A 12,701-nucleotide genomic window follows, 5' to 3' on the forward strand; every position below is an offset into this window, starting at 1 on the left:
AGGGACCTACGCAAGGCATAATGCCATGGACTCCACTTTCTGAAGCAGCCACTGACCTGATCTATGTACTTTGGAGCTCAGTTGTAATTCCAGGAGATCTCCAGATCCCACCTGTAGGTTGGCAACCCTAAAAATTCATATTCAGCATACTAGTTCTGCAGGAAGGCAAGCTGAGTTCCATAGGAACCTTTAGGAACTGATTCCAATCCAGTGTGGGAATAATTGTTGGACATAAGATATTGGTTCAGGCAAGATTTTGTATCGATGGGACAGAAAATAATGTTTTCATTGGTTTTGTCAAAAGCGTTCTGACAACAAACAAGGTAAACAGAATAAGAAGCAAAAGGTGGGTGTGGCTGGATGAGCACACTTCTGGTCACACGGGTGTGTGGCCTAATATGCTAATGAGTTCCTGCTGGGCTTTTTCTGCAAAAATAGTCCTGTGTGTGTGTATATAAGAGATGTATGATAGAGTGTTCAGCTCCCAATGGACAGAGCCCAAGGCTGCAGCACCTTCCTGCACCTTTTTGTGGGGAGGCCGCAGGCACACCTCAGTCATTTGGGAGAGGGAAATGTTCTGTCTCAACCCAGTCCCTCTGTCCCTTGCTCCGCTCCTCTCCTCTGACTGACAGGTAGAAGTACAGCTTGTTCTTCTCAGCTACCTGCTTCCTGCCTTTTGAAGGATTTCCTGTGGGCGGGGCAGCCCTGGGCTCGTTTAAAGGTTACAGAGTACAGATTCTCTTGTCTCATCTCTGTGGTATCCTTGTCTTGTTTCATCTTATATGTTACAATTTTCAATGTGTGTGTTTGTGTTTCCTTACCTGACTGTGAATCAGTCCCATGCCATCTGTGAGGTCCCTACTGGGAACTCATTTCCCAAATTTACTGGGTCCCAGTGCAGACTGAGACTGTGGTGTGTGGGAAGAGGGTATTGAGCTTTCCTCTCTGTGCTGTTTTTCTAACCCGAAATAGTTGCCCCACTGGAGGCTGTCCATCAGTACATGTGCAGCCATCCCGCTGCCACTAATACCCCAGGGACATTTTGGAAAGGGATAACAGCACAGGGGAAGAATGACACCCCTTCTGCCAAGCGCTGTAGTCCCAAATGAGTTGCTTAAGAAATCATTTCCCAGTGGGGAGCCTGCAGCTGATACGTGGCAGAACGATTCAAAGTCAGGCTGAGGAATCCAAACATGACACATTGAAAATATTAATGCGGAGTTTGGCCCTGGAGAGCCAGACTGTAATGTTTTCAGTCTTTCAAATATTCCTGGGGGAAAAGATTTGCACAAGAGATGGCCAAAGCAGATAGCATGATACAAGAGTCAACATGCTACCCATTTTAAAAAAGTTTTATTACTTTATAGTTACATATGAGAGAATCATAGAATCGTAGAGTTGGAAGGGACCTCCAGGGTCATCTAGTTTTCTTTGTTATGAGTGATTAATAGTGTGCAACTTCATAGCTGCAAAATAAATCTTGTGGAATAACTATGGAGAGTCAACATGCTACCCATTTTTAAAACGTTTTATTACTTTATACTTACATATGAGAGAATCATAGAATCATAGAGTTGGAAGGGACCTCCAGGGTCATCTAGTTTTCTTTGTTATGAGTGATTAATAGTGTGCAACTTCATAGCTGCAAAATAAATCTTGTGGAATAACTATGTAATATTCAGATGGAAAACACTCTATTCAGGCTCTCATCTATATATGCAGATTGTCTCCCTTGATCATTACTCTCAAAATTCAAACAGCAGGTACTCTTACTGAAGCAAATGTCCTCTTGACAAATGTATAACTACATTTTAAAATATCTACAGGAACTGTTGGCGACTGGAAAAGCATGCTCTCAGAATCCCAGAACAAAGAAATGGACAGAAAGTTTGAAGAATGTTTATCCAGAACTAAACTAGGAGCCAAGATAAAATATGATCTTTACTGTAAGGTCTGAGGAAACAGGCAGCCCTTTTGAAACAGTCCATACAATTTGCTGTGTTTCTGTATGCACATAATGCACCATACATGTCATTTACTTTTGTAAATAGTATCATTTTAGCTCAACAAACAATTACGGCAATTTCTATGTGATGTCTTTAATAGAAATCCCCACTCTGCTATGGGAGTGCACTGAATGACCTAGGCTGAGTGGCTCACAGGGTTGCTGTTGTAAGGATAAAGGAGGAGGACGGGGGTATGAAATTGTAATCTACTTTGGGTCCCCATTGGAGACAAAAGCAGGGTATAAATATCTAAAAGAATAATACAAGAATAAGTCCCCCTGAAATTTTTAAGTACCCCGAGCACAACCAAGAACAATAATGTTCTGATAGTATTCTGCTAGGAACTGCATCTAAAACTTTAGTGATTCAATTCATTATGATATGTTACTGGTTATAGAAGTGTGAAGCCCCCTGGGTCAGATATTCCTTTTCCACTGAGGTATTCCATCCTTTCCAGTGTCCCCAATAAAAGGCAGACACCAGAGGAACATTTAATTTGTCTGGCATAACAAACTCTTGGGTTCACCTGCCTGATTACAGCATGGAGGTCCACCTTACCCTTACTGCCTCCACCTGTCTCTGTCAAGGATCTGGTCGGGATTGCCAGGTCTCCAGCTTCAGCGGGACATCCCCCACCCCACTCAGCCCTTCCTGCACTGCTCACCTGGGGGAAATGTGGGGGTGCTCATCATCATTCCAACACCTTTATGTCACTTCTGGCACAATTCAGGTAAACCATAAAGTTTTGGACAAATGCCAGAGCATCACCAGCAGTTAGGGATGCCAGTCCCCAGGTGCAAGTGGGGTTGCCCCCCATATTTAGGGCTCACCCCCAATGCCCACCAGCTGGCTGGCAGGGGGGAGCCCCACCCCCAACAGTCATCTGCAGCCTCGCTTGAAAAGAGTGGGTGCTGCATGCGCCTGCCTGCAAATGGCAAACTCACTGCTTGCAGGGCAGGCGCACATGGTACCCGCTCTTTCCAAGTGGGGCAGCTGGCTTCTGCCTTGCAAGAGGCGATTTTGCCTCTTGCGTGGCAGGAGCGCTTGGCCCTTGATTCCCCTCCACACCATTTAAAGGGAAGGTTCCCTTTAAATGGTAGAAAAAAGCAGGGATGTGATGATGTGTTGCAGAGTAATGTCATCATGCTGGGAATGGCCACACCCAGACCTGGCAACCCTACCAGCAATGTGAAGAGCTAGTGTGGTGTAGTGGTTAAGAGCCATGTACTCTAATCTGGAAAATTGGGTTTGATTCCCCACTCCTCCACATGAAGCCTGCTGGGTGACATCACTGCATTGCTGGTAATGTCATAACATGACTGGCAAGCCCCATCCCCATACATTTAGTCTTTCAAGTTACCAGTCTTGGGGTGGCAACCCCAGCTTTAGTCCTGCTCCCAGAATTCCTTGATTCCTGCCCCTAGCCATTGGATCCTTGCTACAGGGATAGACAGTAAGATAGATAGGTCCCAAGAGAGAAAACTGCTTGTCTTCTGCCAGGAAGGCTACCTCCCTGGTTCATGGTCCTCTGAGACCCTTCTGGCCAGCAGGTTCTCCCCCCCTCCCCTCCTGCTTTAAACTATTATTCCATTTCCCCCTGGCACACTCACTCTTTGACACTCTTGACCCACACATTAGGGCTTTACTCCCAAGGAAGTCTCCTGAGGCAGCCTTTACCCCTGAGGAGACTTATATCGGAGGTCTTTGGCCCTGCCTGCCCTTTAGGTGACCTTGGGGCCCAGTCCTGCCTTCCTCTCCTCCTGTTAGCATGACCTATGACAAGGAGTAAGGCAGATGAGATACGTTCATTCTTGTTTTTATAATATATTCTTACTGCTTTAGGGCGAGTCTATATTACAGCTTCCCCAAGGAGCCCTGGGAAGAGAATAATTGTGTCAGTTATCTGAAATGCAGTCTTTTGTTTACCCTCTCTGAACTACAGTTTCCAGGATTCTTTGGTTGAAGTCATGGCCGTGTAAATTGGTAAAAACCACATCTAACTTTGTAAGGTAGATATACACTTACTGTCTTTGAATCCTAGTACATCAGGTGTATATAATTATTGTTCACAGGATAGTGAAAAACAACATCATGCTGCCTCTAATTAACATTTCAGATGTCACAGAAAGGAGGAGCCTAGGAGAAGCCATGTTTCCTCTCAGTTTTTTCCTATGGGTGAGGGTGCTTTCCCATGGTGGTGGTGTTGCTGATGTGATTCTGTGTTCAATCTCCCTTGAAAGGGGATTCTAGACAGCAGAAGGTAATGCATTTTCTCTCCATTGTTAGCCATGGTTTCCCTTTCACACCTGATTCCCCCCTCCACCATCTTCTCATGCTGTGGTTGTCAGGTTTCTACTCCCAACCCAGTTTTAATTTTATTTTCAGGAGCATGGGTAATACAGTGTAAGAATGATGCAATACCTTGAAAAACATGTATTTCCACAGGCACCTTCCTCTCCCCATCTTCTCTTCTCTTAAACCCCCCCCCACCTTCAGAAGCCTTTTGACTCCAAGCCCATACCTCCGGATAATCTGGGCGAGGGGGGCGCATATAGATATTAAATAACATTTATAACATTTCCACCAATGTCCATACTCTCCACCATCATGGGGGGAGGGAATGGTAGAAAAAAGTCTAATGAGGGGAAGACTTTTTTTTACTACTTCTGTGGATGTGCTTCTCTAAGTTCATGAGCAAATCCCCAGTAGCAGAGAGCAACAGAATCCCAAATGGGGAAAAAACTTTTAAAAATTGCTATAGAGGACTGATCTCACTTCTGGCTTTTCTTTGGAAGTGCCTTCAATCCTCTCTAGGATTACCTAAAAATGGTATGGTTTTACTATAGAGTTTTCAGTGAATCCTAGAGAGGTTTGACAGCAACCCTATTAAAAGTAGTCCTACATAGGATTTTCTCCATAAATTCTCTTGAGGGGTTAGTATAAGACACAACACAGAGACTGCAACACCAGCCTTAGCCTCTATGCCTCTTTGTTTGCTGGCCAGGGTAAATGGTTGGCTGCTGTATGAAACAGGTTGCTGGACTAGATGGACTACTGCTCTAATCCAGCAGGGTTCCTCTTATAATGAGTTAATGAGGACCAAGAGATTTTTCTGTTGTCCAAGCCACTGATTACCAAATGGTGTGCCAGGGCACAGTAATGTGTGATGAGAAGTTCTGGATTGTACCCTGAAAATTTAAGCCACCATGTAGATTCATCAGTTAGTTTCCCTTGGTATGAGGAAGCCCCTTGCAGCATTGGTCCTCACTCCTTCATCATTCAGATGATATTTCTTTTCTTTTTTTACTGTTTATTTATAATTTTAAGTGTACATCATATCATCGATTTACCGTACATTTTTCATTCTTGTGAGTCATACATATTCTCCTTATCCAACCATACATAGAACATTTTCCATCGTTTTTCAAATGTCTCTTTGCTATTACCTTGTATTGTTAAGCTTAATTTGTCCATTTCTCCTACTGACAACATTTTATCGATTACTTCTTTCTTAGAGGGCAGTTCTTCTTCTTTCCATTTTTTGGCTAACAATATTCTGGCTGTTGTAAAAAGGTATATAATTACATATTTGTTTGTTTTGCTATATGTTTCTGGAAGCATATTCAATAAAGCTATTTCTGGTACAAATGGTATTTGCTCTTCTATAATTTCATTTATCATTCGATATATTTTTTTCCAGTATTCAGATGATATTTCTGAATGTCTGTCTTTAAAGGGGGAGGCTCCAAGCCTGTTTCTACCCCTTCCTTTCAGGGGACAGGGCAGCAAGCATGCCAAGAAAAAAACCACTCGGAAGGCATTTAATTGCCTTCAGAAAATATTTAAATGCCTTTTGAGTTCCCTTCTACAGGGCAAGAAAACTTAAAAGGGTACCTTCAATACCGCTCCAACAACCCCCCCTTTCTGCTAGCCCAGTACCACCTGGGTCATCGTGAAAACTAAGGTTTCTGGCATGGTTATTTGTGGGGCAGGGCTTTTAATTAGAGGGGCAGAGCCCCAAAATGCCCCACTGTAGCTACAGGCCTGGCACAGACTACATTGCACTTGACAGGTATGGGAGAATCCTAGATGCACTTCCAGGGCTCCAAAAACACAGTCCCATCCCTGAGGCCTGAAAGTACTGAGCCAAAGGCAAGGTCCCAGACGTTAATACTAAGGAGTAGAGTAGCATGCCTTTCCTGGCAACTGGCAGGAGGGTTGGGGGGCAGGGACATGGGAGGGCTGTCATCTGTACCAATGCATCACTTCTGAAGAAAACCCGGAAGGGATGTAGGGTATCTCTAGGAATCATCAGAAACTCTGTGGTAAAACTCGGAACTTCTAAACGTAGTGACGTAGTGGCACAGACAGTGTTGCATTTTTTTTAACAAAAATACTCCCATTGCTTGGAGTGGTGGCAGGCAACTAAAACTACCAGCGAGTCACCTCCCACCATGGGGGGGGGGCTAACAGCCTACTAAGGAGGGTGGCTATAGAGTGACATTGTACTAAATTATTCACAGTTATTTGGAAAAATTATTAGGGCCTGTGGTCTATACTACTGTGTACAGCTTGCTGAAAAGAGGATCCTAACTATGGGATTTTGCATCTTTTTTCATATATCACATTAATACTTATGCTGTGTTTTAGTTCTGTTTTTAAATTCTACAACCCTAATCCTGTTGCATTGTTTATTGAATGTCCCACTCTGTCGATTGTATTGATTTATTCTGTGTAAGCTGCCTTGAGTCCAAGTGAGAAAGGCAGACTATAAATAACATAAGTAATAAATAAATAAAATACCAGGAGGCAGAGGAAACAGAGCAAAGCTACCTGCATATGTGAGGAGAACCGACTGTTAGCGGGAATCATGCATTCATTCCTATTTGATTTGCTACAAGTTTGTCCTCAGGTGTTTGAACAGAAGTGACCTCTTGTCTGGCAGCCTCTAAGACAAACAGGCAGTCTTTCATCAGAACATACCAATACAATCACTTTCCCCAAAGACGTACAATCCTCCCCATATTTTCAACAAGCAGCAGCAGGAAGAAACGAGTAACAGGAAGGGGGGAAAAACATGAGATATGAACAGCTGGTCTAAGGTGACTGATGGCCACATTCCAGAGTGAGGGGAGAAATCACATACTTCAATGTGTGTGGTATTTCCCTCTCTGTGTGTGGGTTCACACATAAATGGAATAGGCTGTCAAATAAATAATTTGAGTGCGGAGATATTCCACTGCTTATCATTCCATTGGTGCCTTCCTGCAAATTGCACGCTGCAGAATAGCTGCATTTCATTGCCCTTCATACGTACAGCTGGATATATTCTGAAGACTTGAACTTGATGAGAGACTGGAAACCCTGCCAGTTGGGTGTTCGGAAAAGAGGATGGATTTAACCCTTCCGTCTCTTCTTCCGACTATTTGGGGCAATGGAGGTTCATCTTCCCTTCTCCCACACCTATTGCTGAGCCCCACTTTTTCTAGAAGGCAAGGTGCACACATTCAGCCCTGGCTGTTCCACTTACATTTGAACTCTTAGGAACTTCCTGCATGGGAAAAAAAAACAAACACATTTTCAAGTTGGAAATAACATGAAAACCACAGGTAGATTTTTTTACACTGTTATTATACTAGTCTCTCTCCAAAGATCTCGGAGAAGTGTCTGTGGCTCTCCTCTCCTCCATCGTATCCTCACAACATCCCTGTGATGTAGCTGAAGATCCCCTGTGTGCTGAAAGTCAGTAGCAAGCAAAGTGTGTGATATGGACGCCATGGTGATATTCTCGAATGGAACCTGTGGTGTGGGTTAAGGTGGGACACAGTGTGACTGGCTAAAATTAGCACAACATTGGGCTGCCAGCCTGCAGGTAGGGCCTGGAGACCTGGCATTACCAGACTACAGAGATTAGTTCCCCTGGAGAAAATGACTGCTTTGGAGGGGGACTCTATGGCACTATGGCCCACTGAGGTCCCTCTGCTTCCCAAACCCTGCCCTCCGCGGGCTTCACTTCCAAATCTCTAGGAATTCCCCATCTCATAGTTGGCAACCCTCTAAAGCTTTATGGCTAAGAGGGACTTAGAGGTGGGGTCTGGTTCTACTTGACAACTGCACATATGCAGGCATTTCAATATGCTTTCTGGGAAGCTATGTTCAGTATTCCTAGTGCATATTTTAGTAAAATAACAAACACATGGCAATTGCCATGCAGGTTTCCCATTATTTTATTTGAAGAAGTGTGTTCTGTATAAAATATATAACATGTGAAGTGACCCTGTGTAGATCTGGATGTTATATTGTTTGGTTGAGCTATCAACAGTCTTCCTTCCTTCCTTCCTTCCTTCCTTCCTTCCTTCCTTCCTTCCTTCCTTCCTCCTTCCTTCCTTCCTTCCTTCCTTCCTCCCTCCCTCCCTCTTCTTTCTTTCTTTCTTTCTTTCTTTCTTTCTTTCTTTCTTTTTTTCTTTTTCTTTCTTTCCATCATGGTCCAACTAAACAGCTCACAGAACATGCACACGAAAGCTTATACCCAGAATAAAACTTTGTTAGTCTTAAAGGTGCAACTGGACTCAAACATTTCTGTTGCTTCAGACCAACACGACTACCCACCTGAACTTAACCAGCTCATCGTATTTATAGCACTTACACCCTATTGCCAGTAGAGGGCAAACGTTTCCTGTCAAAACAGAAACGGTATCTCGAGGCGATCTGCCGAAGTGCCCCCTGCCCAGGTGCAAGCCCTGTGGCAGGTGTTTTGGATTATGCTGAAATAAAATGCTAGGACCCGTGTGAGCAAACACACTTTTCCCAGCTCTGTTGCTGTGGGCTTCTTTTGTGTTGTCAGAATGAAAGCCTCTTCCACCCCACCACCCGCTAAATGAAAACCAGATGGTACCTCCCAAAGTGAACAAATGAGCCTTTCTTCGGAAACAGAATAGTCCGCATGAAATGTTGTTTTTTTAAAAATATCTCAAATATAAAAGCAAAAAGAGAAGTGGGACAGCACTGGATAATGGGAAATATTTCTTCCTGCCAAGAGATCATAGTAACAAGGAGATATTAACAAGGAGATATTATGTACTGGAAAAGAAAAGAAAAGACAGATAGAGCTGTTTGTTGTCAAATGTAGTGAGTTAAACATTCTGCTGCATTTGTTTATATTTCACTTTACTGTTTGTAAAATATTTTCTAAAGGAGTATTTTGCTCATGTTGGAAATTTGCAGAAGGGGAGGTGTAAAATAATCCCAAAGTCTTCACTCAAGGCAAAACTTCATTTCCTGTAACAGTGTAATAGGACTTCTCTGTTCCCAGTTAGTTATATAATCTTTGGGGGATGCCAGAAGAGAAATGAATGTTGGCACGTGGGCACATTTCCTGGTTAGTGCATCCTAAATCACTGGGGAAATCTATTCTCGTAAGAAGACACGGTACTCGCAATGGAGGGATGCATAGGGCCCAAAGGAACTCTGTTTTCCCTTAATCTCCTTCAGTCCAGTGTGCACAGAGGTATGCACACAAGCATAGCCAGGGGAACTAGAGGTCTGTTTTGGTTTTCTGTGGTTAAGATGCTGACCTGCAGGCTGGAAGGTTGGTAGTTCAGCAGTTCGAGACCCGAGTGCCGCATGACAGAGTGCGCTCCCGTCTCTGGTTCCAGCTCCTGCCAACCTAGCAGTTCAAAAGCAAGAAATTGCAAGTAGATAAATAGGTAACACTTCAGTGGGAAGGTAACAGCTTTCCATGCGCCTCGATGTCTAGTCGTGCTGGCCACATGACCACGGAAACGTCTTCAGACAGCGCTGGCTCTTCGGCTTGGAAACGGAGATGAGCACCGCAACCCTAGAGTCAGATTCGACTGTCTTTTGAGCAAGGGAACCTTTACCTTTACCTTTTACTGCAGTCCAGCTCGCCCCTCCCTATCTCTAAATCACAACATTCTCCAGAATTCCCTTGAGAAAATGGGAGATACAGCCCTATTGAGCCCATGGAGTACTGAGCCCAATGGGGATTGCTGCACACTGCCACGAAGGAAAGGGAGCTTCAATAATATTCATTGTTTGTTTTGGTGGAATCCACTAGAATTAAAAAGGTAGAACAAGGAAGAGGAAGAAGAAGAAGATTTGGATTTATACCGCAACCTTCACTCAGAGCTGCTTACAATTCCCTTCCTCTCCCCGTCCCCACAACAGACACCCTGGAGGTAGGTGGGGCTGAGAGTGCTCTGAGAGAACTGTGACTGACCCAAGGAGTGGGGAATCAAACCCAGTTGTCCAGATTAGAGTTTGCTGCTCTTAACTACTACACCAAATGGGATACTGAACGAAATGGAACATGTTAAACAAACACTTGTCAGGGATGCTCTAGGCCAGTGGTGGCGAACCTATGGCACGGGTGCCAGAGGTGGCACTCAGAGCCCTCTCTGTGGGCACGCGTGCCATCACCCCAGCCAGGCCTAGACCATCATTAAAGTGTCGAATTCTCTGCCAAATAATTTTAAGTAAATGAAAGCATTTGGGATTGCTTTCCTTACTTTGTTTGGATCATCTTAAGTTAATGTATGAGTTGCTTTTTTCTAAAGTGAAACCTCAGTATTCAGGTTAAATTGCCGTGTTGGCACTTTGCGATAAATAAGTGGGTTTTGGGTTGCTGTTTGGGCACGCGGTCTCTAAAACTTTCGTCATCACTGCTTTAGGCTGATCCTGAACTGAGCAAGAGGTTGGACTAGATGGCCTGTATGGCCCCTTCCAAGTCTGCGATCCTATTATTCTACAATGACCTGATTGAAATAAGAGCTCCTGTAGGAAGACTAACAGTGCACCAACAGACTGTTCGCTCTCCCTAAAGGAGCAGGTTCATAGCTTGGGGGTGCTCCCAGACTTGGGCCTCCTGCTGGATAAATAAGTAGCAGTGGTGGCCAGGGGTGCTTTTGACCAGTTCGAGTCCTTCCTGGACAGAAAAGATCTTGCCACTGTGGTGAATGCCCTGGTAACATCTAGATCAGATGTGCAATAAGCTACATGGAGCTGCCCTTGAAGACTGACTGGAAGCTACAGAGAGTACAGAATGCTGTAGACTGGAGTGGGTTGACTGGAGGGGGTTGTAGAGACCGTATCACTCCAGTCTTGTTCCATTTACACTGGCTTCCAAGTTGGTTCTGTGCCTTAGTTCATGGTGCTGATATTCAACTTAAAAGCCTTGTACGGCTTGAGGCCAACGTACCTTAAAGACTGCCTTGTCACATATGTACCTACCTGCTCACTCCAATCATCTTTGGAGACCTCGCTTCAGTTGCCCCTGCCATTTGAAGATAGATGGGTGGTAACCTGAGAAAGGGCCTCCTTGGTCGTCGTGGCACCAAAACTTTGGAACTCCCTCCCCAGGGAAATTCATCTGTCTCCCTCTATTGGTGCCTTTGCCAGCAGATGAAGACTTTTTAGTTTTGTGTAGTATATCCCAAAAGTGGTCACTACCCCACCTAATGCTGTTATGTGTTTTAAATGGAATTATTTCATAATTTTAACTACATTTTATATTGCGTGAATGTTTAAAAGCTTTTGTAAATGTTAGCTGCCTTGTAGACCCTGATTGGGTCAAAAAGTCATATAAAATGTTTTAAACAATATATATAAACAAATAAATTTAAATGGCAGAGCATTTTTAAATCTAGGATAGCTACATTGAGGCTTCATCAGCCAACAATGAAGTGGTGAAGCTTTTCTTTGGTTGTATCATTTCAGGTTGTAAGTTGGATGGGGGGGTTGGGGTGGGGATGGCAACTACGGCTTGAACGATGCCCCCCCCCCCAAATACCCATTCTTACACAAAGCAAAACCAGCAAGTCAAGGGGAAAACTATAGTGAGTCTTTCTTTCTAATATATTAGTTTTATATCTAGAAAAAGGATCTTTTGGGGGGCTGAGAGAGAAGCATTTAGATGTGTAGTCCCTCCACCTGCAATCTGAAAGAGTAAAGTCCAGGAGAATCTTTACTATTGCTTCTGCTGATTGCACAAACTGGATTTAGGTGTAAATTACAGTCTCAGCCAAGTAGTCACTTCCCCCTCACTGTAAAATCAACGCCCAGGCCAAACCGCTGGACCTAGAAACACCAGATTCGGGGAGAGCACTCCTACCGTGATGTAGGTGTTCACTAAGAAGGGATTTTTAGAAATTCTATTCCAAGGGGGTCAAAAGGGGTAAAATGTGCTCACCCCCATTGATTCCTATGCGGCTGCCAGGCTGCTGCCTCCTTGCACCCCCCACTCTCTGATTGGTCAGTTGCAGAGCTCAGTGTTCTGAGGTAAAAAAAGCAACAGTTACAGGAGTCTGCAGACAGCTAATGACAGTTGAGAAAATCAGGAATGGCCAACAACCACCTGTGAGGTACAGAAATGCTGCTGGCCCAGCCTCTCTTATGGCTTCCAACACACTCCTCCCACCTCCTACACCTAACAGGCAGTTGTCTCTCAGGTGCAGCAGCAGTTGCAGGGTGCTTAAAGCCCCAAGGGAGCCCGCCCCAGTAGTAACACCTTAGTGATTCTGCCAGCCCAGCCTCCACAGTGGCTTCTAATACTCCTTCCCCCTCCTACAGGCAGCTGCCTGTCAGGTGTAGGAGAGGAGGTGGGATGTTTACAGCCACCAGGGAGATTTGCTCAGCAGGATTGCCTTAGTCCTGCTGCTGGCCCAGCCTCTCCGATGC

The 12,701-nt window shown here is 44.4% G+C and overlaps 1 protein-coding gene across 1 annotated transcript in view; it reads left to right on the top strand.

Annotated features, from left to right (window-relative positions):
* LOC107106670 (sulfotransferase 6B1-like) overlaps positions 1 to 2,074 on the top strand; it is a 20,994-nt gene extending 18,920 nt beyond the window's left edge. The window contains exon 7 of the mRNA XM_015406854.1: positions 1,827 to 2,074. Within this exon, the coding sequence (XP_015262340.1) occupies positions 1,827 to 1,957 (131 nt within the window). The 3' untranslated portion in view covers positions 1,958 to 2,074. The remainder of the gene's footprint in view (positions 1 to 1,826) is intronic.
* Positions 2,075 to 12,701: the final 10,627 nt, after the last annotated feature.

This window comes from Gekko japonicus, unplaced genomic scaffold (assembly GCF_001447785.1).
Source record: "Gekko japonicus isolate JY-2015 unplaced genomic scaffold, Gekko_japonicus_V1.1 scaffold1001, whole genome shotgun sequence".
NCBI lineage: Eukaryota > Metazoa > Chordata > Lepidosauria > Squamata > Gekkonidae > Gekko > Gekko japonicus.